Source organism: Podarcis melisellensis, assembly GCF_964234715.1.
Source record: "Podarcis melisellensis genome assembly, chromosome: 9".
Taxonomy (NCBI): domain Eukaryota; kingdom Metazoa; phylum Chordata; class Lepidosauria; order Squamata; family Lacertidae; genus Podarcis; species Podarcis melisellensis.
Window position 1 is genome coordinate 56,878,753 of NC_138541.1, and position 25,774 is coordinate 56,904,526.

The 25,774-nt window shown below is 43.5% G+C and overlaps 1 protein-coding gene across 11 annotated transcripts in view; it reads left to right on the forward strand.

Annotated features, from left to right (window-relative positions):
* The window catches only part of LIMCH1 (LIM and calponin homology domains 1), a 209,986-nt gene that overhangs the window by 115,435 nt on the left and 68,777 nt on the right, over positions 1–25,774 (forward strand). For 10 of the 11 annotated variants that reach the window (XM_081924311.1, XM_081924305.1, XM_081924309.1 and 7 more), the window contains exons 4-6: positions 1,142–1,248; positions 8,512–8,542; positions 14,513–14,623. In XM_081924311.1, the coding sequence (XP_081780437.1) occupies positions 1,142–1,248; positions 8,512–8,542; positions 14,513–14,623 (249 nt within the window). Of the gene's footprint in view, positions 1–1,141; positions 1,249–8,511; positions 8,543–14,512; positions 14,624–25,235; positions 25,525–25,774 lie in introns of those variants that run through there. The other variant, XM_081924315.1, reaches the window with a different exon arrangement.

Below are 25,774 nucleotides of genomic sequence, written 5' to 3' on the forward strand. Positions count from 1 at the left end.
TTGTCAAATCTGATTTGTATTTTGCACTAGGCCATCGGGCAGAGATAAAACAGAAGTGGCTTCAGAATGCAAGTTTGCAAATAAGTTACATTTTGCCACAATACAAACATGAATAATCAACCAAACCTATAAAGTATCTACCTGTGCTATAATTTTACAAGCAGCAAAAGCAAAAAATATGCCATTTATTTAGTCAAAGTGTCATGGTGACACTCATTATCGCCACTATGTTGAGTGAGTATCGCACTTGTACAGTGGTACCTCATGTTAAGTACTTAATTCGTTCCGGAGGTCCGTACTTAACCTGAAGCTGTTCTTAACCTGAAACACCACTTTAGCTAATGAGGCCTCCTGCTGCTGCTGCACCGCCGGAGCATGATTTCTGTTCTTATCCTGAAGCAAAGTTCTTAACCTGAAGCAATATTTCTGGGTTAGCGGAATCTGTAACCTGAAGCATATGTAACCCGAGGTACCACTGTACTTGAAAACATAATGAAATCCACTCTTCTGTTAGCCAACCTTAGTCCCTCATACCTTCAAAAATCAATAGTTAAGGGGACTAGCCCCCACTCTGGCCTACCTGTAACTCAAGCACTCTTATTGTACCATCTCTTCCAATATCTCACTGAGCTAGATATTTCAGATCACCCCACAAAGGATGTCACCTTCGTAGGCCTGTTATGTTTTTGTACAGTTGATGCATCTCAGGGTTCGAGTAAAAAACAAAGTAGATCCTGCAGGCCTGAAATCTGCCCAATCCTCTCTGTAAAAGGACGAGTGGGTCCTTTGCTTGTTCATAGGTAAAATTTGTGACCTCCTGTTCCTCACTTGCAAACTTCATAGATCTCTGGGTATATGTCTTGTGGTTCTTGTGGTTTTTATATAAGCTAGTCACAAAAATGTCACAGTTTTTTTCTACAAAGAATAAGGACCAGCGCAACCCCTACAGCTATGGATAGATATGATGCATTTGAGTTTATATTTCAAAACTTTACTTTATTACATAACAAAGCTACATGTTGGGTCCAGATTTGGAAGACTAAGTAAACTAGGAATCATCCAGGTGATCTAGGTTAGGAAGGGGAAGGAAATAATCTTCTGTGATTACAAGACGACATCAATTTTGCTTGCTTCATTTCAGGACAATATTGCCTTGTTCTTAAGAGGCTGTAAGGAATTGGGGCTTAAAGAATCTCAGCTTTTTGACCCAGTAGACCTGCAGGACAACTCAAGCAAAGCAACAGTCAGGTAAGTCACACAACACCTACATCTCTGGAATTACATGCCTGCATTATATCTATAATATATTTTTTGCTATGTGGAAAGGGTGTAGAATTTCAAGATTCATGGCTTTCTCTAGCCTACTCTATCTGCCGAATTCTTGTGCCAGTGGTAGCTCCTAACAAGGAACGGAGTGATCATTTTTTTAGCTGGACTGTGGCAGTTTCACATTCATTCGGAAGTCTGCTCTGTCCCCATTTTCTCATCAACCCGAAATTCTTTTTTTTAAAGAGCCATTTAACAATTCAAAAATTTGTATTTTATTACAAAATGATATTTAAATGCACATCTTATTTCAATATGTGCACTTTGAAACATTTTATCATTTTAAAAACCCACAAATTTTTGGATTATTATTATTATTATTGTTTTGAGCAAAGAACGGTAGTGGAAATTTGGAGGAGTGCGGAATCCGAATGAAAATCATGCTCTGGGGTTGTGCACCAGAAGAGCCAATTCATCTCTGCATCTGTGCACCTGCATAAACCTGCCAGTCTTCCCCATCCCAGCCTTGTCCAGGTAAACTGCAGCAATGCCAGTGGCTAGAGGGCAGCACCATGGCTTCATCCCAGCATGTGAGCTGCTACTGGCATAAGATTAAAAGTGGGCCTTCTGTTTCAGTCTGAGTTTAATAGCAGATCCCAAGACCCAAAGCAAAAAGAATGTGAAAAAAATGGCGTTGCATGAACGAAAATACAAATGGTGGCAACTGACTTTTGAATTGTGCATTCCACGTTTCACACCCTATTTATGTTATTTAATTAATTTTTTGTTTCGTTTTATACCTTCTGTAAGAGCTGTACAGCGGACATTGGTAAAAGTTGAGTTACAGCAGAGGTCAGGCCAGTCCACTGTCCCTCAGACCTTGTGGGGAGCTGGACTATATTTTTTGGGGGGGGAAATGAACGAATTCCTATGCCCCACAAATAACCCAGAAATGCATTTTAAATAAAAGCACACATTCTACTCATGTAAAAACACGCTGATTCCCGGACCATCCGCAGGCTGCATTTAGAAGGTGATTGGGCTGGCTCCGGCCCTGGGGCCGTAGTCTGCCTACCCATGAGTTAAAAGGTAAAGGGACCCCTGACCATTAGGTCCAGTCGTGGACGACTCTGGGGTTAGGGCGCTCATCTTGCTTTATTGGCTGAGGGAGCCGGTGTACAGCTTCCAGGTCATGTGGCCAGCATGACCAAGCCATTTCTGGCGAACCAGAGCAGTGCATGGAAACACCGTTTAGCTTCCCACCGGAGCGGTACCTATTTATCTATTTGCACTTTGATGTGCTTTTGAACTGCTAGGTTGGCAGGAGCTGGGAAAGAGCAACAGGAGCTCACCCTGTTGCGGGGATTCGAACCGTCGACCTTCCGATCGGCAAGCTCTAGGCTCTGTGGTTTAGACCACAGTGCCACCCAAATCCCCATACCCATGAGTTAGAGGATCACTAAAGGGAGCACCAGTTTTGTTGGCTTTTTAAAAAAGATCTGTGCGCTACACTCTACCCTGGACTCAGCGGCAGAGCATATGCCCACGCTGCCCAGGACGGGGCGCACTCCCGAGGGGGGCGGAGTGTGCTCTTGAGGGGCGTGGGGTAGCCACTTGAGCACACAAAGCAGTGTGCGCGCCCTGCAGCCGGGGGCGAAGCGAGCCGCCGTTGGCGGACATTCGATGTGCCTCCGCCCGCAACTCCCAAGCCTTCCAGAGCTGTCAAAATGAAGGGGAAAGGGGGTAACGTCGCTGGCAAAGTGGCGCAGCTCCACCCTTCCCCGACGGCTCGGGGTAGGCTTGGGAGTCGCGGGTGGGTGGCGTGCCAAATGTCTCCCCCCTCAGCAAAGACACCCGGGGCGGTCTGCCCCCACCGCACCCCACTTCCTCCGCCCCTGCCTAGACTGCTGCCAATACGATACGATATCTTTATTGTCATTGTCCCTTGCGGAACAATGAAATTGAAAAACTACATAAAACTACCTAAAACTACCACAAAACTACATAAAACTACATAAAAACTACATAAAACATTCAAAAACCCCTAAAAACTCCAAAACCCCATTTTAAAATACACTATACTACAGAGACCCCTTATGCTGCGTTTAGAACCAGAATTGCATTAGCGTAGAAACTGTTTTTTAGGCGGCTAGTCCTGGCCTTTATAACCCTATACCTTCTTCCAGAAGGCAGAAGCTGAAAGAGATCATTTCCGGGGTGCGTACTATCATGTGCTATCTCTGCCGCTTTCTTATGGCACCTGGCAGCATAGATTTGATCTAAGGTGGGAAGAGTGCACCCAATAATTCTCTCTGAATTACTTCTTCTTGTAGTAGCAAAGGCAAGGGGGAATTCTTTTGTGCCCAGGAGCACAGGAACTGATCCAGGAAGGAACGAGGTCTAAACATCATTGGAAGATGCATGTAACAAGAAAGGGGACTTGGAAGCTGCTGAATATGATGAGCAGGCCAAGCAGGAGTAGGATTGGTGCTTGGGTGGGTGACAGAACCCCATAATCAAAATGCTGGTTCATGGGTTCCCAGAGAGGTGCATAAAGGATGGTGGTCCCAAGCAGTCGGGCATGTCAGAGATGTTATGGGGCATGGGAAGGAGGACCTCCTTCCCACATGGGGCTTGGAAAGTCCCAGTGAGATGAGCGAAAAGGGCTGCCCAGCTCAATGGAACCAGAATCCTGTGCAAAATATTTACTGTAGTTTTAACATTTTGCCTGGGGCACTGAAAGGTCTAAATTCCAGTCTTGATTAAAATATAACCTGATGCTTTGAAAATGTATGCTAGGGTGGTATTGAGATTAAAGCATTTGTTTTTGGGGGAAAGCAGCTTAAATTTATGGCACTTGTTCATATTTATGCTACCAATGCTTCTAAGTAGGCAGAGAAATTAAGTACCTTGTTGTTGCAGATTAAAGGGGCTTTCAAGATGGTTTATAGTGCTCATTAAAGGATCCTCAAAAGCTTGATGGCCCTATGATTAAACAAACCATCAGCCTGTTTAGCTTTTGATGAAAATGGTAGACAGTGCGTCTGAGTGTGCATGAGAGAGAAGGAATTCAGCAAAATAGCTGTCCCTTGCCACCCACCCACTCATATACACACAGCAACAAACACTGCCATTCCAAAGTAGTGGGGATAAATAGCTATGTTTTTATTGGTGATGTTTATCCCTGCCGTCCTCCCAGTTTGCTCCAGCAAACACAGTTCCAATATGGTCTCACATTCAAGTTCTGTTCAGGCCCAGGGCTGCATCGATCACATTTGGATCATTCCCTGGAACAATCTAGTTTATCCAGCAAGGCTTAGTTGTGGAGTCCACCGATCACTGGGTCCACTCAGACAACTAAGGCCCTAGTTCTGAAAGGGTGAGTAAGAATTCTTTGTGAGAACTTGAAAAACACATGGGGCAGGGCTGAATCATTGGTAAAACCAATGCCAGCCCTAAGCAGTATCTGGAACTGAACGCAGAAACCTCATGATTGCGTTCCTACATTGATCCACTTTCTGGCTTTAGATCTTGAAGACTTGGCTGAAGAATTCATCTTTTCCATAGCAGACCTCATCTGCTCTTACTTCAAATAGCATGATTTTCCCAACACTTGATCTTGCCTATAGTGGGCTCTGCAGTTTTGGCAACATGATGATTGTGTTACCTAGAACTATGAGCCCTCCTTAAGAATACAATGGAACCTCAGTTCTTAAATGCCTTCGTTGTACGTTTCAGTTCTCAAACGCCGAAAACCCAGAAGTAAATGCTTCCATTTTCGAATGTTTTTTGGAACCACAACATGTGACACAGCTTCCACTGAGTACAAGAAGCTCTTGTAACCAATGGGAAGCCGCGCCTCGGTTTTTGAATGTTTCGGAAGCTGAATGGGCTTCCAGAATGGATTTTGTTTGAGAACCGAGGTACCACTGTAGAAGGAATTGGAAGCAAGCAACATTAGCTTCCTTTGAACATAGTATGGTCACCCATGAAGCCAACCCTTGCTAAAAGATCCTTCATGAGGTCCCTGGATGTCCCTCCCAGAAACCAAAAGCAGTTTTCTTGGGACTCCTGATTACAGCTCCCCCATTTCAGCACTAGCAGCTTCGAACCTTCCATGTATCTTAGGCCAGCAGAAGGGACCCTTCTCCCCAGCTTTCCTTTCAGGTCTCTGCATTCCAAACAAGTTTTGATTCAGGAACGTAAAATGGCTAAGAACCATGGTATTTTATTTGTTTCTCTGTTACCCCAGCGACTGCCCTTTATTTGCTCATATAGCATTTAAAAATGTGTCCCCACCCGTCAGCACAACCTCTGGATTTCACTCAGCAGTGTAAATGCTGTTATCTGGAGGGTGACAGGCTGTGTTGTTTATCTAGACTTAGCTCAAGAGTCAAGTAGAAGCCAAATCGAATCAAATTGGCTGCTAGAGGAAGGTGCACTGACATCGGACGTCATCCCAGGTTCCTCTTGACTAGCTGTGACTTCCCACAAAATCTTAACCCAGCTGTTTCCCGGAAGATGAACTGTCAAAGGACAGTAGTCTTCTGTCTAACGCTCACATTCCTGACTTATGGCCCAAGCCTGTGCACTTCTGTACTTGACATGTAATACTGCCATGGCATGCCAAATCCCATTTATGTCTGTGCAGGCGAGTGTTCATTGCGGACCCAGTCGCAGTGACCCCTCCACAGGGAGCAGGGCCTAGCCTGTGAAGGTGAGATAACTGGACAGGACAATGTTCTGGGATTTAAAAACATGGCCACAACTTTATTGATTTCAGATGTAGGTTGGACTTGGCTGAGGCACTCCTGGTGGAGGGCTGCTCATAACAGGGTCAGGCCCAGGATTAATGGTTCCTCCACAAGACACAGGTCTACACAGGTGACCCTCCTAGGGAACTGAAGGAAGCAGCTGCTCACCCCATGATTGGGTAAGCAGCCATTCCAAGCAATGTACATAGAATGGGGCACAGATGGTTGTGATTTTTTTTGGGGGGGAGGGGGGGAGCAGTGCCACTGAAAGGAGGCAGAATAACCTCAAAACATGACCGTGCAAGATAATAATAATATTTTTTTATTTGTTCCCCACCCATCTGGCTGGGTTTTCCCAGCCACTCTGGGCCGCTTCCAACAAAATACCTCAAAATGTCACATGTCTTCTAAATGTCAGGTAGTTTTTTATCTCTTTGACATCTGACGGGAGGGTGTTCCACAGGGTGGGTGCCACTACCAAGAAGGCCCTTTGCCTGGTTCCCTGTAACCTCACTTCTCACAGTGAGGGAACCGCCAGAAGGCCCTCGGCGCTGGACCTCAGTGTCCGGGCAGAACGATGGAGGTGGAGACACTCCTTCAGGTATACTGGTCCGAGGCCGTTTAAGGCTTTAAAGGTCAGCACCAAGACTTTGAATTGTGCTTTGAAATGTTGTGGGAGCCAATGTAGGTCTTTCATGACCTGTATTATATGGTCTTGGCGGCCGCTCCTAGTCACCAGTCTAGCTGCCACATTCTGGATTAGTTGTAGTTTCCGGGTCATTTTCAAAGGTAGCCCCACGTAGAGCGTATTGCAGTAGTCCAAGCGGGAGATAACTAGAGCATGTACCACTCTAGTTATATTTGTGTGAACCAACACTAGAGTGGGGAAAGTAGCTAATCCCCAGCCATGACTACATTTTTACAGCCTTCCATGGGCAAAGATTTGGAGATGGGATATTCCTCTGCACGTGAAGGATCACTGTACAATTTTGTACTCTGACCAGTCCAACAGCGGCACTTAACCCAGCTTCCTGCTAGGGGAGTCCCCACTGCTTACCAGGAGGGGTGAGGTGTCAGGGTGGGCAGGTCAGGGCAAGCACACAAGTAGAGCCAGTTCGGATTTCCTGGTGGTGTGCTTGCACCATGCCTGCCACCTGGCCCTTCCTACTCCTTCAGCTGGTAAGCTTGCCAGGAGGTCAGGTAAGTGCAGGGCTTGGCAGATGCCCTCTGCTCCAATGTACTCTTTGCTATAGGACAGGGATCAGCAAACTTTTTCAGCAGAGGGCCAGCCCACTGTCCTTCAGACCTTGTGGGGGCCGGACTATATTTTGGAAAAATGAAGATGTTTTATACATTCTGTAAGAGCTGTATAGTGGACATTGGTCTCAGCAGTAAAAGTTGAGTTAGAGCAGGGGTCAGGCCAGTCCACTGTCCCTCAGACCTTGTGGGGGGCCGGACTATATTTTTTTTGAGAGGGGGAATGAACGAATTCCTATGCCCCACAAATAACTCAGAGATGCATTTTAAATAAAAGCACACATTCTACTCATATAAAAACACCAGGCAGGCCCCACAAATAACCCAGGGATGCATTTTAAGTAAAAGGGCACATTCTGCTCATGTAAAAACATGCTGAAACCCGGACCATCCGCAGGCCGGATTTAGAAGGCGATTGGGCTGGATTCGGCCCCCGGGCCTTAGTTTGCCTATCCATGTTATAGGAGTAGCTCTGACACCCGAACAGGGTACGTTCTTGTCCTCATCTGTGCAACAACCCTGAAAGTAGCTAAGTGTTATCTCCCTACTGCAAATAGGAGATCGAGGCTGAGATAGTGATTTGCCTAAAGTCACCTGCAGACTTTTTGGCTGAGGCGAGATTTGCACCAGGGACTTCTCACTCACAATCTCAACTACTACACTAGCGTTGCACGAGCAAGCTGGATTTTACGACGCCTGAAAGACTAACACATTTCTTATGAGCTACGTTAGGAAAGATCCTGTTTCATTGGCAGACGGTGAAGATGGGAACATCCAGCCATTATTGGGACATGTTCCCATTTGTATGTCAGCAAACCAATCTGAGTCAGTGGAGCTGGTGTCAAACCCCCAAATGGACAGCCTCTCTCTCACTGTCCACCTGATTTGTCATCCCTATAAACAAGTAAACACAAACAAAAGTTAATAAATTGAGCAAGACAATTTGCCTGTGTTTGTGTGTGTTTGCACTGGTTTAGTTCCATTGAGGAAGGACTGCTAACCTGCATTATTTTGTAGCTTTGTTGACTCTGGTAAGATTGGGAGCATGTTTTCATGCAGTAAACCAAATGAATGATTGCTCTCTATCTTCCCTTCATGTGTTTCTAACCAGCAGACACATCCTGCAGGCTTTTGTTAGGGGGAACATGTGACCGACTGCATAATACAAGCTCTTGGAAAGAGTTTCTCGTTTCTGATATTTCTCTCTCCTTTCTTGTTGTGCCTGCACATCCAGGAATCTTGACTGTAGCAGAAAGCTGAAAAATGTAAGTACTTGTTGCATGTTTCCCCCTCTCGCAGCTATGGATGGCTTTGTTGCCACAGACTGAGCATGAGACGCAGATGTGGTTGTGTAGCTGAAAAGAGCTTTTGTGTGTCGGCATGCACTTTGTCTTGCTGCAATTCGTGATCTGTGGTGCTGCTCTGGAAAGCTATCTTTGCTCCCACTTCACATAGGAAATAGCTTAACTCCCTTAGACACCAGCAAGGTTTTCAGCTTTTGTTTAAACCATATTTTTAAAAAAACCAAAACTGTGTTTGGTTTCCTTTCTGCTTTTGTTGCAAAGGCTAACTTGGATTTTTGTTAGGTTAATAGAGATGTGTCTGACACTTCAAGAAAAAGCTTTGATATTTAAATCTAAATAGTGCTATAGAAACTTTACAGGACTGTCACCCCCCCCCCATCACAACAGCAAACCTCCCTTCATTTCTCTGTTGTTCTTCAGGGATTGTAGTTTCAAAGCAGCCTTTTCTAGTCAGTCGCCTTGTTGATTGAAACCAGTGACAGCAGGAACAGTTTGGGGATTGTACAGTGAGGAAGGAAACTTTAAATTCAGTTGGTCACAGAGTTAGATAAACTATCCAAAGCCAGACAAAACTTCTGGTTTTCATACTGTCAATTGTAAACTACAGAGAATTCAAGTTGCGTTTGGCTGACATCCTTGGAGACTCCAGGGAAATGCTAAGAACTTTCTGTAATAACTTTTCGAGCCCATAATCACAGCCACAGGTAAAAAGTCCACTGTCATTTTATCCTGCCCTTCCTGTCATCAGTATTGTAATTGTTTTTCCTCCAACAGTGCATGAGCCTTTTTGGAACAGTTGCATTCTGAAGTGGCTGTGAACAAGATTTACTAAAAGCCATTCATTGGCAAGTGTATAGCTTTTCAGAGAGACATTCATAAAGATAGATGTGCATATATAAAATACATACATCTAACTAACCTTCCCGACCAAAAGAGATTCTCAGTCAGGTCTACCAAATAAGAACCTGTGATTAAAACATTTCCATTTTCAATATAAGCCTAAATCCAAGCCTAGTAATAGCAGCAGACATTATTTACTCCCTTCAAAGCCTGGTGAGATTTTTTTTAAAAAATAAAAAAATGGAAATACTTTCTAATATTTTGAAATGATGTCACCAAGCTGTTGCCTTTGGGGAGGAAACACCATAATTATGTTTCCAGTGTTGCTGCTTTGTTGTTTTAATTAGATAATGACATTATACTTTACCTTTAAAAATGTTATTTGCTAGTTCGTTTTTTAATAAAGTAAAGCCCTGTTCTGAATATTTTGACATTGGACCTGATCCTAGGCGTGCTTATTTACACAGACATTTCACTGAATTCAATGTGACTTAGCCCCACATTTGACAAAAGATTCCTGCATTGCCAGATGACTCTACAATTCTATGTTTCAATGATTCTACTCCCATGATAGGCCAAACTAGGCATTGATGGAGTTCTGTGTTTGGAGCACCTGATCCAATTTTCTGTCTGTAAAAGCAACCGTGATGTGGGAGGTCTGCCCTTCTTAGGTCTGTGTCACAGCCCTGATTTTCTGGAACACCTCTTAGTCAAAGAGGGTCTAAAACACATGTCTTAACTATTACATGGTTATAGCCATGCAGTGCAGCTCTTTGTATGTTTACTTGGAAGTGATCCCCATTGAAATCGGGACTAGTCAATCAGTAAACAAACATATGATTGGGTTGTGTAAACTACAACCTCATGCTTACTTGAATCAACCCACTGAGGCTTACTTCCACATAAACGGCGGTGAATATATTTAGGATTCTGCTTTAAATCTCATTGGGACTTACATCCTAGTGAAAGCGCTTAGGATTGCAGCTGTAAAGGTCCTGACGAAACAAGAATGGATACAAAAACTTATGGAATATGCAGAAATGGCAAAAGTTGCCGGAAAAGTAAGAAATCAAGATAACAAACTTTTTATAAAAGAATGGAAACGGTGTGTTGAATATTTGCAAACAAAATGTAACCAGATAAGAACATTGGCAGGAATATTGTAATAACCTGCAGTTTTATAAGAGTATATAGTTAAAGTAGATGAATGAATGAATGTCAAGTTAATTTGGAATATGCAGGAAAATAAATTTAAGGAACCGCAGAAAGAGGAGGAAGAAAGTTGAGGTTTGAAATGTTAAAATGATTGTAAAGCCATTGAAAATGTATATAACTGAAAATCAACAACAACAACAATTATAATGGATTGCAGCTGTAACTTCCTATAGAAGTAGACTCCACAGCACAGCCTCACCTCACGGCAAGCTTGATGGTTCATATGGAAGGGGCCAAAATACAGTGGTACCTTGGGTTAAGTACAGTGGTACCTTGGGTTACATACGCTTCAGGTCACAGACTCTGCTCAGCCAGAAATAGTACTCGGGTTAAGAACTTTGCTTCAGGATAAGAACAGAAATCATGCTCCGGCAGCAGCGGGAGGCCCCATTAGCTAAAGTGGTGCTTCAGGTTAAGAACAGTTTCAGGTTAAGAACAGACCAGCCTCTTCCTCCTGTTGCCATTGCCGGGAGTCTCAGCTTCGCAGCGGGTTCCGGATTCATGTCACGGGCTGGATTTAGGACCCGGGTGGGCCTGATCTGGCCCGGGGTCCGTAGCTTGCCAACCCTTGCACTAGTCACTGGGAACAACAAACCATGATCCATGGCTTAGCCTTATATCCAAACCCAGGTATTGTGGTTTGTCTGACTCCAAACAAACCATGGTATTAAGCCAAGGTTTATTACTGGCCTACTAGTTGGCCTTGTTTGAGTGAAACAAACCACGACCCCCGTTTTAGATATAATGCTAAACCAGGAATTGTAGTTTGTTAGTTCTGCTGGCTAGATCTCTTACGTTCTCAAGTAAACCATGGTTTGCTTGTGATGTTCAAACCAGGCCATTGGGTTTTCTAAAAATGCACTATAGGGAATTCAGGTGATAAATATGAATGTCACACAGTTGGCTCTTAATTTTGACTGTAGTTAAAGCAAAGTGTGATAACTCAGGCTACAGTGCTATGCTCCAGTCCCACTGGAGTCCATGGAGCTTACTTCTGAGTAGACACATATAAGATTGGACTGTCAACATATGGTTCAGTATGTCTGAATACAAGAAAAACATCAACACTCCAAACTAACTCCTACCTAATAAAAATATGTTATCAGGAAATGAATTATGAAAACTTTGGCTTCCTAAGCAGTATAATAGTGGAACATTTTCAGTTCACACCATTATATATAGATGTGCACCCCAGCCCACAGTCTCCAGAGAATTTGTTTCTGTGAGTGGAAGTTTCCTGTCAGTTATCTGATGCTTATCTAGACTGATCCCAAACATTGCACCTGGCGTTACTAAATAAACAGGAAAACCACTTTATTTAATAAATACAACAGATGATTACATTAATGAATGCATTTTTTTTTTAAAAAAGAGAGTGCTCATAAATTAATATATCTCCCTAATTATGGTTCATCTAAAGTAACATTCTTGTTAAGTTAATTTTCACTGAATTCTTTTCCTTTACTGTCCCGGGACTAATTGGGAGTTTTTCTTCATATATATATATATATATATATATATATATATATATATATATATATGGTTCCATATATATATCCTTCATTCCATATATATATCCTGTATGTGGTTTTAATTTTCCTCTTAAGACGATGAAGAATATATGCAATTGACCTCAGAAAGGGGTGATGGGAGGAAAAATGTTTAAGAATGGGGAAGGGGTGGGGTGGAATTCAGACATAATGGTTCTGACATACAACAACTGTAGATTTCCTGATTTTCATCAACTGATCTGGACCAGACGGCAAGATTGTGCACTCCCTCCTTAGCTACAACCCTTTTGAGTGTGAATTCTCTCAACCTTCTCTGTCATTCCCAACCATGGTTAACACTGATCATCTTAACTATGGTTTGCAGCTGGTTAGCAAATTCTGGCTGAGGTAGAATCCTGGTTAACCTGAACCATGCTTAAAGCTGGCGGGAGAACGTGTTGAGAGCTATGCTATCAAATACAGCTAGTGGAGGGGTTAAGAGAGAATGAAATATGAGTAGAGAAATCTGGATTCAGTTGAAAGCGCTCATATGGACCTCTAAAGCTCTAAAATGCCTTGGGGTCAGTATACTTTTTCCATATACACCAGCCTAGACCCTAAGATCTTTGTTGGAGACAAAGCCTAGTAATGTGAGATGGGGAGTCAAGGAAAAGGCCCCTTTGATAGCGGTACCCAAATTATTGAGTGCTCTTCCTGGTGATGCTTGCCTGGCTTCTACATTAGGTGAAGATCTCTTTATTGGAATATAAGAAACAACAACAACAACAACAACAACAACAACAACAACAACAACAATTTATTATTTGTACCCCGCCCATCTGGCTGGGTCTCCAAAGCCACTCTGGGCGGCTGCCAACAAAGATTAAAAATACATTAAAATGTCACACATTAAAAAATTCCCTGAACAGGGCTGCCTTCAGATGTCTTCTAAATGTCAGGTAGTTGTTTATCTCTTTGACATTTGATGGGAGGGCGTTCCACAGGGCAGGCGCCGCTACCGAGAAGGCCCTCTGCCTGGTTCCCTGTAGCTTTGCTTCTCGCAGTGAGGGAACCGCCAGAAGGCCCTCGGCGCTGGACCTCAGTGTCCGGGTAGAACGATGGGGGTGGAGACGCTCCTTCAGGTATACTGGGCCGAGGCCGTTTAGGGCTTTAAAGGTCACCACCAACACTTTGAATTGCGCTCGGAAATGTACTGGGAGCCAAGGTAGGTCTTTCAAGACCGGTGTTATATGGTCTCGGCAGCCACTCCTAGTCACCGGTCTAGCTGCCGCATTCTGGATTAGTTGTGGTTTCCGGGTCACCTTCAAAGGTAGCCCCATGTAGAGCGCATTGCTTGATCCTTTTGGATCAAGCCAAAGTTCAATCCAGTCCAGCATCCTTGTGGGGAAGCCCACAAGCAGTAACTGAGTGCAACTGTACCTATTGGTATTCATAGATGTGCTGCCTCTGACAAGGAAGGTGGAACTTGGTCATTGTGGCTAGCAACCATTGATAGCCTTATCCTCTACAAATTTTATTTGTCTAATCCCCTTTCGAAGCTGTCCAAATTGCTGGCCGTCTCTACATCTTATGGGAGTGAAGTCCATAGTTTAAGTATACACTGTGTGAAGAGATACGTACTTTCTTCCAACCTTCAGTTTGGTGGAAAGTATTCTATAAATACTAAAGACAATGGTGATATTTTAATAGCATTTGTATGGTTTCCCATTACTTGACCTAGGCACTTGTCTGGAAAGGCAAGGTACAATTTTAAGAAGCAAATAAGATTATTGATGTTTTAAACTCTGTACATGTAAACGGAAAAGCTTTAAGAGAAGCAGACTGTTGCTTTGGAATTAGTTTCAATCTGATTATTCCTTATGGTGGAGGAATAAAAAATGCTAAGCCACTTCAACAACCATTAAAATGGTATATTAGTGAAACTTGCAGAACTTGTAATAAACCCTCGGCATAAGGCAGTCAGTATCTTTGTGATTTGTACCTCTGTGTTGGTAACATAGAATGACATAAACCAATATTAAAGCAGTTTCATTAAGCGTTGAAGCCTTGTCCCTTGAAGTGTTGCGGTTCTTGAGTTTTCCTTTATTTGGCTCCCCAGATATTGTTGAACAAGGTTCAACATAGGGAGCTCTGCCATTGCTACTTCACATACATTAGAAATATCAGCAGTGCTGATGTGATTTCATGTGCTTCAAAGTCTGTGTGACCATGTTCTTTTGTAAGAGAGCCTTTGAAAACAGCAGCTGACAAATGATTTGATGAGATTTTAAAAGGCTGCTGGAGAGCTGGACAAGGTTGCTGTATTCAGCTGATAGAGTGGTTTGGATAGATCACTCCCACAATTAATGTTCATTTCATTCTTCAGGTTTTAGTCACCATCTATTGGCTGGGGAAAACAGCAAACAGCAGCACTGGTTTCAGTGGAGCAACACTCAACCTGAGGGAGTTTGAAGGATTGCTAACGCAGCTGAGAAAGGTATTTGCTGTTCGGGTTTTTTCTACTAATGGAACAATAGCTTCCTCATTAGTAAAAGTACAGTATAGTGGGGTAGGAGAATTGGAAAAACACACACACATCTGGCAGCCAATTTGGTTTCAGATAGTACATGGTAAGATGAGTTGAAAAAGCCTAGGACACAAATTTTTATGGCCCTCTAGCGGCTACGGCTGGCTCATTTACCAGAAGTAATATATTTAGTGTTAACTCTGGAAGTGTATTCTTGACTTTGTCCAAACTAAGCCTCCTAGAGCAAAATATACATAGGAGGCTTAGTTTGGTCACAATCAAGTACAGTTGTACCTTGAAAGTCGAACGGAATCCATTCCGGAAGTCCGTTCGACTTCCAAAACGTTCGGAAACCAAAGCACAGCTTCTGATTGGCTGCAGGAAGCTTCTACCCCATTGGATTGGCTGCAAAAAGCTTCTGCCCCGTCAGATGTTCAGCTTCCAAAAATAGTTTACAAACCAGAACAGTCACTTCCGGGTTTTGCGGCGTTCGAAAAGCAAGGTACGACTGTGTACACTTCCAGAGCTAACACTAAAAAGCATTACTTCTGGTAAATGAGCCACCATAGCCGCTAGAGGGCTGTGAAAATTTGTATCCCTGGCTTTTGGGACCAATCCACCCACGTACTGTCTGAAACCAAAGAGACTCATTGGTTGTCAGATGTGAAATATCTTGGCGTTTCCCCCCACCCTCCTACCCTACTAGTACACCTGCTGCAATTTCTTCCGTATTCTTCTGCTTCCATATTCTTCTGCCAACTTTAATGCTCATATTGTTTTTTCATTCTTATCTCTAGCTAGTTGACTGAGGTTTTCTAGCAGAGGGACTGGACGCTGATTTAGAGTGACACCACTAATACTAAGCCACCAGTGGGCAGCTTGATGATTATTCAGGGGAAACCCCAAATTTTATGTGGCTCCCGAGGCCTCCTTAAACTATCCCAGTCTTCCATCCCGTCAGAACAGCTTCCTTTCTGCTCATTTCCTCCCTATTTGTCTTGGCTTTTAAAAGTGTTCTTCTTCCTATGTAGTTTTAGAGGGACAGTAAAAATAAACACATTCTTTAAGAAACAGCTTCCCTCCTCATGTTTTGGAAAACTAGTGTGATCCTGTTATTGTGTGCTCCTGAGGTTAACACTCCTGTAAGTAAATTGGTGGTCCCACTGGACACTAAAAGATAATTAAAACAGTGAAGTATACAAAAAAATAGCAAACACATTTTTTAAATCCTAAAACCATACAAAGTAGACAGCCGTGGTAAATGCTCAATTTAGCCGGCTCTTTCATTGGTACCTTGTAGCGAAGAAGGGATGGTAACAAAATTCGAACAAACAGATTAACAAATAAATATCGGAATGTACAGAAATATCGAAACACATCCCTCTTTCCAACAACCAGGTTAGCTTAATAATAAAAGTTGTGATGCAGATGGTTTAAAAAAAAAAACTCAGCCTCCAATATGTTTGTAATATGTGAAATTGTTGAGGAAAGAGATCTTCTGTGTAGCTATTATGACTGCTTTTATTGCATGTCTGTGAATTTGATTTTTTCCAGATGGCTGTGATAACTGTTGTGTTACGGAATGCCATGCTTCAGATTATCTGTTTTTAAAGATGTCATAATGCAGATATAAGCAATGGTATTGCACCACATGTTTTGAATGAGGCGATAATAATAGGATACACACAGAGAGAGGCTGCTTAGTTGTTTCCATGTTAATCGCTATGCTAAATAATACTTTGTATTCCAGCAGCGCATTTTCAAGTGTTGAAAGCACTTTGCACCCGTTATCTTGGTTATTCTTACAACAGACTTGCAAGGCAGGCCAGTATTACTAAGCCAAAAGGGAAATTTGTTAGCTGATGGCTGAGGGTTACTTCCCAACTCTTAGCCACTCTCAAACATGAATCTGCCCTAATGGCATAGAAAATATGGAGGTGAGGCAGCTCTAGGTTTATGCATCCTTCCACATTTTCCTTACAGACAAAACCAAGCTACTATTCAAGTAACAGAAGGACAGAATATATATATATATATATATATTTGCTTTCGTAGATTTTCACGGGTACAGGAATGCAGGTTTTGGTGTCCTCGGGTGTCTTCCCGTGTAAAAGTTGGGGTGTCTAGGCGACGTTTCGACGAGGTCTCACTCGTCATCTTCAGGCTGGTGCTTTCGGCTTCTTGTTACTGGAACAGAGCAGGATCTCAGTGTTTGAGTTCCTATAAATACTGTTGAGGGGGTGTGGTGTATAGCCTCCAATGTTCTGGGCAGAGAGGAAGTTCCCAGGCTAGTGTGCCTTTTCTTCTTTTGTTCCTTAATTACTTGAGGGATATCTTGAGTGATTTCTTGAGTGATATCCTGAGTACCACTTAGGTGGGTCATTAGGTGTGGATTAATTGCTAAAGTCTTTGTGTCTTGACCTCTTGAACTTTGTGAAGAGTTTTTCTGAGAAGATGGCTGTACTGCACTTAGTTGTGCTCTGGCTTGGCTTCGTGTATAGGGGCGAGCTGTGGTTTTGTGGCCTGTGTCAGCCAGATCTGTGTAGGGATTGCAGGGGGGTGCAGCATCCGGAGACACAAAGACTTTAGCAACTAATCCACACCTAATGACCCACCTAAGTGGTACTCAGGATATCACTCAAGTAATTAAGGAACAAAAGAAGAAAAGGCACACTAGCCTGGGAACTTCCTCTCTGCCCAGAACATTGGAGGCTATACACCACACCCCCTCAACAGTATTTATAGGAACTCAAACACTGAGATCCTGCTCTGTTCCAGTAACAAGAAGCCGAAAGCACCAGCCTGAAGATGACGAGTGAGACCTCGTCGAAACGTCGCCTAGACACCCCAACTTTTACACGGGAAGACACCCGAGGACACCAAAACCTGCATATATATATATATATATATATATATATATATATATTTACAGTTGATTCATTCTTTAATTTGTTCTGTAATTTGTAACTTGAAATGTTTTATGAATGAAAACTGGCCTGTGTCACTGTCTAGCTCATCTGATTTTCATTTACCTTGCTGTCAAGCGTTTTCCACGATAGGGAGACATATTATCTTCCTCCCTCCCCACCCCTGCCCCTCAAAAACTGGCAATCTGCCAAAGGATTAAACTTATTCTGTTGGTATGTAGAGCTTTGGGGGAATTTGGGAAAGATGTCAGATTGGTTGGGGAGGGTGCCAAGGGGGACGACGACGACAAAGAGGGTGTTTATTTTTATTTTTATTATTTATTTTTTTGTTGTTTAAGTAGGATTGACTTTGGGGTCTGGAGGTCTGGTTCTCTTTTCAGAACGCATGGCATGCATATATAATGTTATGCACTGAACAGCCATCTTGTAGGAATACAAAACAATTTTAATGTGTTTTGCATGCAGTGTGGATGATTACATTTGTATATGCCGTGATGTCTCAAAGTGGGTGGCCAGCTCTCCTCTTAAGCAGGATGTGAGACAGCCCACATCAGTTGAGATATCTGCGTTACCATTAAAGGAAAAGCAAATTGTCACTTGCTCATACAGTTGTACCTTGGTTCTTGAATGCCTTGGTACTCGTACGTTTTGGCTCCCAAACACTGCAAACCCAGATGTAAGTGTTCTGGTTTAAAGGTAAAGGGACCCCTGACCATTAGGTCCAGTTGTGGCCGACTCTGGGGTTGCAGCGCTCATCTCGCTTTATTGGCTGAGGGAGCCGGCGTACAGCTTCTGGGTCATGTGGCCAGCATGACTAAGCCGCTTCTGGCGAACCAGAGCAGCGCATGGAAACGCCATTTACCTTCCCGCTGGAATGGTACCTATTTATCTACTTGCCCTACTTTGATGTGCTTTCGAACTGCTAGGTTGTCAGGAGCAAGGACCGAGCAACGGGAGCTCACCCCGTCACGGGGATTCGAACTGCCTACCTTCTGATTGGCAAGTCCTAGGCTTTGTGGTTTAACCCACAGCGCCACCGGTGTTCCGGTTTGGGCAGTGCTTTTTTCTGAGGGGACGCAGGGGTATACATACCCCTAAACATTTTGTGAATCTAAGTTTGGCTTCATTGAGGGGCAGTCTTTCAATATGAGCAGGAAAATGAGAGTTCCCCTAAACATTTTTTAAAGGAAAAAAAGCACTGGTTTCGGGAGTCAGACAGACTCCCGGAACAGATCAAGTTCGAGAACCAAGGTTCAACTGTAGTTTCATTTTGGCACCACGTGGATTTATTTTACTCAAGGCACCCAAATTGTGGTGTTTTCTTTTCCTGGCAGAGCTGTGCACACCCAGCGAGGAAAGGAGAGCAAAAGGAGAGCAATGCCTAGAAGGGGAAGGTTAAAAGAGTTGCACATATATGTCAACTCTGCTGTATGGGCAAAGTTCCTGGCTAAACAAAGTGTACTCCTTTGGTCGCCCACCCTTACCTTTAGACTTTCTACTGCCACTAGGCGAAAAATGTCCTCTGTATCTCTCTGACAATAGCTCAAGAGTAGCACAGGCCTTGGCTCTTGACATGGGGTGGTGAATTAAGAGAGACCACAAAATTACAGTATTAGGAAACAAAGTTTATTAACATATTTTTAAAATGATAGTTCATCTTGGGGGAAAGAATTAAATGCAATAAAAGTTACTTGCATGCCAAAGCATTCCTCCCACTTGGAGCAAAAAAACAAATAAACAGAGTTAAGCCCCATCTACTCTCCCTGAAAATTAAACAGTCCTTCACAGTAACATTTTAATGAAACTTACTTTAGAATTGCATCTCTCCCTTCTGTTTTTCCTCCTTATCATGCTGAGGTCCACCTTAATCTGGCTATCAAAGCTAGACGCTTGAGGTTTTGGCATTTATTTCCCAAATCCAGTCTAAGTGTGATCCACTGCGTCAGCAAACCCAGATTTATATTTTTATAATATAGAACAGTCCATTTCCTTCACAACATGCTATATTTTTAGATATGCTGTAAGTTGCCCAGAGTGGCTGGGGAAACCAAGCCAGATGGGCGAGGTATAAATAATAAAATTATTTAGCAAATTAAACTTATGGACTATGCAGAGATGGTAAAACTGACAGCAAAGCTCAGAGACTACGATAATGAGAAGTTTAAGAAAGAGTGGGGAACATTTATTGTATATCTGCAAAAACATTGTAAACAAGTTGAAACGTTAGCAGGTTTGGACTGAACGCGTGCAATTACCAAAAACTCAGATAATTTAGGATATAATAATGGGTTAATAGGAGATATGGAAATGCAGAAAAATTTGGTGTATATAAGAAATCAGAAGTTGGAATGGAGGGAAGTCGTGAGATTTTAAGAATCTCACTAGAGATAGTGGTGAAAGGATAAATAAATACATGGGGAATGGGGGAGGGAATGTATTTTTGATGTTGATTGTGGAATCATTATTCCTTATGGAAAGAAGAAAAGAAAACAAATAAAAAAATATTTATTTAAAAAATAAAATTAATAATAATAATAATAATAATAATAATAATAATAATAATAATAATAATAATAAATACAGCTACCTAGGCTTGGTATTTTGAGCTGAAAATCAAAGGGAGTCTGCATACTAAGAGAGGCCTGAGGTCCAAATGGGTAGGCAGAGTGCATTGTGGGATGAAGATGTGGGTTTTCGTATCATTAAGAGAGCATTGGTCAGAAAGTTGAGATTGGTGGACAGCTGCCCTGTGTGGTGATCCACTGAACTGCAGGTAATCATTTCAATGAGTATCCTGTCCCATCCCACCCCCAGGCCAGCCATTGACTCCTAGGCAGGAAAGCGCAGAAGAGGGCTTCCAGTTGGTCTTGACCCCAGTGTTAGAAACTGACATATGAAAGCTACGAGCTCAATGGCACCTTAAATCTAGGTGGGGTTTTTTGGTGGGGGGGGCTATTGGGTTGTTCTTTTTATTTTTATTATGTTTTTTGTGGTTTTATATCTTGATTTTATTCTGTGAACTGCCCTGGGTATAGGGCAGAATATAAATTCAATAAATAACAACAACAATAGGTTAGGGGCTCAACAACGGAATGTCTAGGAACACTTTTTAATAACAAGAATAAAGGTAAAGGTAAAGGGACCCCGACCATTAGGTCTAGTCATGACCGACTCTGGGGTTGCGGCGCTCATCTCGCTTTATTGGCCGAGGGAGCCGGCGTACAGCTTCCGGGTCATGTGGTCAGCATGACTGAGCCGCTTCTGGCAAACCAGAGCAGCGCACGGAAGCACTGTTTACCTTCCCACCGGAGCGGTACCTATTTATCTACTTGCACTTTGATGTGCTTTCAAACTGCTGGGTTGGCAGGAGCAGGTACTGAGCAACGGGAACTCACCCCGTCACAGGGATTCGAACCGCCAACCTTCTGATCGGCAAGTCCTAGGCTCTGTGGTTTAACCCACAGTGCCGGAAATGAATGAACTGCAGATAAAATATTATGTTCATTTTTCACATGGGCTACCTGCCCACCCTGTAATATTCTTAAGGGTCTCTTCTCCTGCCTTCAGAGAGTAGCTGGAAGTGGGGAGGCAGAATAAGGTCCTCCTTTCCTTCTACTCTGCCATTTTTATCTGAAATATTCAATGCAGTACTGCTCCCAAAGCTCAGAAACTGCTTGCCCTAATGAAATTCCCCGTCACAAAATGCGCCTAGAACGATGGGAGTTTTGAACACTGGTTGTGCCTTGCTTGAGTCCCTGGCTTGCTCTGTGATCCTTCCTCCTGGGTTGTCCTCCTGCTCTGATTTACTCTTTTGCTCTCGACTTCTGGCTGGTCCCACAACTCCTGACTCGCTTCGGTCTGTTGTCCAAAGCTGGGTCCTAACAGCATCAGGATTACAAGTAAAGTCCACAGAAGTCATACTAGCCCTCCCACATTTTCATTAGCCCGCTTTATGCACAAACTTGTGTTAGTCAGTGAGAAAATAAATAAGTGAACAGGAAAATTCAAAATGCTAAACGTTTGTAAAGCACCATACCTAGTGTGCTGGGCCCAGGGGTAACCTGTGAAACACGGTCCAGGTCCAGTCCAGAATACAAAGGTTCCGCTGGGAGTCAGTCCAACAGGGCTGAGGCAGGAAACCAGGCAAGGGCAAGGACAGATACAGGATCTCATGCAGGATCTAGCATACAACAATGTTGCTCCCGCAACCAGGGGCAGGGTCCAACAGCCTTTTATCTTTGTCGGGGTAGCGGCCGGTCCTGATCCCCCAACGACTTACCTCCCTGTTTCGCCCGAAGACGAGCACTCCTCCTGCGAGTACTCAGGTCTCTCCTTCTCTCAGACCTTAGTCTCTGCAGCTCGGGAGACGTAGGTGGGTTACTAGACCCAGAGGCCGCCTCAGCCTCCCCTGACCCAACTGGTAGTGGAACAGCTGTAACTGATGGCCCAGCTGAAAGCAACGAGGTAATCCCCGCATCTGGAGCCAGGGCACGCTCAGGCCCCTAACTCAGCCCACTGGTGTTTGTTGCAGGGGAACCTGTGCAGACTGGGACTCTTCAGGATCAGGCCCCAGACTTGGTTCAGATGATGCCTGAGGCAAAGGATCTGGTGCAGACAGAGTCTCCTCTGGTTCCGAGTCTGAGCCCAAGTCCCAGGCCATCACACCTAGTAATTTAGAGGCAATTGGGCTATTAGCTCCGTATGAGTAACAGATACACGCATCTAATTTATTTCATGGAGCATTTTTACCTGGGAAAAAGGACAGTCTCTTTAGCTGTCAGTAGTAGCTTCTGTCGTTCATTGCTAAACAGAAGAAAGAGACACCATGAAACGCTGCATTTTCATCTGATCAAATTATTTTAACTTCCTTAAACTCTGTGATTTTACCTTACAGCTATTTGCCGTCTCCACGCTTGGCCTTAGGGGACCTTGGCTTTCAGCACGCTAAGGGACTTTTGGCAGCCAACTCAACAGTGACCCTAATTACTAAGTTTTCTCCCTGAGAAGTTTGTAGGGCATTTGAGTTTTTGAATCATCCTGCTTCATATTTAAAGCCCTTTGTATGTTTCTGTTCTACCTCCTCTCATGGTACTGGGTTTTGTTTTGTTTTACATAGGATTTCATAGATCTGATCCCAGGATGTCACCTAATGTGTCATCATAGCAAAGGGACTGATGTACAAACTTGGAAGTTTCCAATCTAAAGCTCACCTCTTTCTTGGTAATATTTAGACAGGCCGGTAGCCTCTCTCTGCCCTGCTCCTCATGTGCAATGCGGCTGTAATAATTGTGGCCAATTTTGGAAGAAATGCAGTGTCTGTGTGACCATAAATGAGATTGAGCTATGTAGCAAGGAACAGTCTTTATTCTTGGGATCTATAAGGGGGAAGGCCTAAGTGGTCTCCCTTTAGTGCAGGATTTTCCAGACTTGGACCTCCAGCTGTTTTTGGACTGCAATTCCCATCACCCCTAGCTAGCGGGACCAGTGGTCAGGGATGATGGGAATTGTAGTCCAAACACAGCTGGCGACCCAAGTTTGGGAAACCCTGCTCTAGTGTGTCCTTTTAGTTTCTTTTATGCAAGCGTACAGTTCCCACAGGGACACGGGTGGCGCTGTGCATTAAACCACAGAGCCTAGGACTTGCCGATCGGAAGGTCGGCGGTTCAAATCCCCGCGACAGGTTGAGCTCCCATTGCTCGGTCCCTGCTCCTGCCAACCCAGCAGTTTGAAAGCACATCAAAGTGCAAGTAGATAAATAGGTACTGCTCCGGCGGGAAGGTAAATGGCGTTTCCATGTGCTGCTCTGGTTCGCTAGAAGCGGCTTAGTCATGCTGGCCACATGACCTGGAAGCTGTACGCCGGCTCCCTCGGCCAATAAAGCGAGATGAGCGCCGCGACCCCAGAGTTCGCCAAGACTGGACCTAATGGTCAGGGGTCCCTTTACCCTTTACCTTTACAGTTCCCACAAGGAAGAGTTTCACTTGTGCCATCCAGTAGATGTCATGTAAGTGGGTACCTTGTATCTGCTCTATATACCCGAGAGGAACCCTGCAGCATACAAGTCTTTGCTGCACATGTGCCCTGCTAATAATGGTAGTTGTAATAATTATTACTTCCACTTTAGTATGTAAATTTGGGAGAAGCTCTTGGGGGGGGACACAGGACCACAGTATGAGACATGAGACCCTTTCATTTCCAAAACACATATATACAGTATCGGTAGATAGGGCAGAACAAGCTGGTCTGAGCCATCGGCTGTTGGTGCACAGGTCAAGAGAATAGGTGTTTTCTGTGGTACTTCAGTGAAAGCCCTTGGCAGCTTACTTATTAGGCTAAGTAAGTTTTAGGAGTGCACCTAAATACACAAAGCAGGGATGCAAGAACCACTTATTTGCATACATATATATTTTTCCAGTTCTCTTGTTGGGAAGCTGTCATTGCCTTTGTTTCCCTATTGAGGGTCAAGTCTGGGTTCACCTCTGGGTAATGTGTGAAATTGCCTACGTTTCATACGTGACTGAGGATCTGAACCTGGGTTATTCCCACCTAATGCTGAGGACCATTTCACACAGAATGCAGTAAGGATGCTTGAGGAATTTGATTCCTATGAAATCCTGTGACCTGATTCACATTTGAATGTTCAGATTGGAACATTTATATTTTTCTGGGGGAGGGAGGGTCTCCGAATTTTGTGATAAAGTTCTTAGAGAGAATAGATTTAGAAAAGCATATAGTACTGAGGTAAAGCACCTACTCAAATACATATGTTTGTGGTGGCAATGCATATTTAAATAGAAATGTAAATAAGAATAGCCATTCAGATTTCTTTTAAAAAATATATCACAGATTCATTCAGAAATAAAACAAAATGGACTTATGAATGAACACAATGTGAAATTGACGTGAACTGGAAACAGAACGAATCATTCATCCCTACAGTGGGAAGCCCAAGGGGCACAGCTAACTCAGAGGTTTTGCCAATCATGACTCCTTGACAAATATGCCATTATGGCGTATGGGTCTGCAAACCTCTGTTGGTTGAACTTGCAACGTCTTCCACATCTGTTTATATAATCAAGTGAAGCAGGCCTCTGGCATGACTTGTTTATTTGTACCACACGATACAGACGTTTCTGCACCTGTTGGCAGTTTTGCACCTTTTCAAAAGGACTCCCTGAGAAGCATTTCTCACCTTGGGCTTTTCTGAAGACCACATCTGAGGGTGATAATATTGTCCCTGCCTTTTTTTTACTCAAAGGGAGAAGCAGGGGCTGGGTGGACTCCCAAAAGTTTGCTTTTCAGCAAAGGGCCTTATTTTTGTTTCTCTTGGCCTCATCCCGTTGTAACTGGTGATAAGATACCGTCTGAAACAAGGGGCAATGTTCTTCTAATAATGCAAGGCTGAGGGTGGCTTCTCCTGACCTTTTCCCTCTTCTGGAGCTTTCAGTGTTTTAGTATGTGCGGCTTGCTCTGGAAAGAATTTATAATCGGGAGGCTGTCAAAGGCGGCCATTGTTCTCACTGCTCTGAACATGTGGGTCAGATACAAGTGCTTTCATATCCCCCAGAGCCAGGAGCTGGCAACAAACAAAGAGCAAGACTGAATTCTTCAGAGGCATCAGGAAAAGCGTTTTGCATATTTTTCAGCTGCTGATTGCTCCGGGAAGAAAGACATCCCCTCTTTCATAACTGGAATTTCTCTCCGAGGTAGAAAGACGCTGTCTCCTGCAGCTCGCTGCTTCGTTGTTTGACTGAGCCAAAAGCAGCAACAGGAGATTCTCTCTGCAGGTGTCCCGGGCCAGTATGATATCTAGGTGGAAATGATCAGTTCGGTGGAGTTAGACGTGCCTTGCCTGCTAACTTAAACCCAGGATGCCTTTGCTCCTATGATATGGACAATGGCCTGCATGATATGGATTTGGATGCAGAACCAGCCATGTTTCAGGTCAATTCCTTTCTTTCTACTTCTTGGTATACATGTAAACCTATACCTGATGGAAGTGAGCTCTAGACATAATCAATGGCTTAGTCTTTTAAAGTGCCACACATCGACACCACTTCTCTTCTTTAGAACATGTTAACCTATTCTCTTCCAATTCTCTGTACAAATCTGGTTTTCATTCTGCACATTGCCATGGTGGATTGTGTTTTGCCTTTTAACGGTAGTTTCTTCGTAGTTACTTGAAAAATGGTTT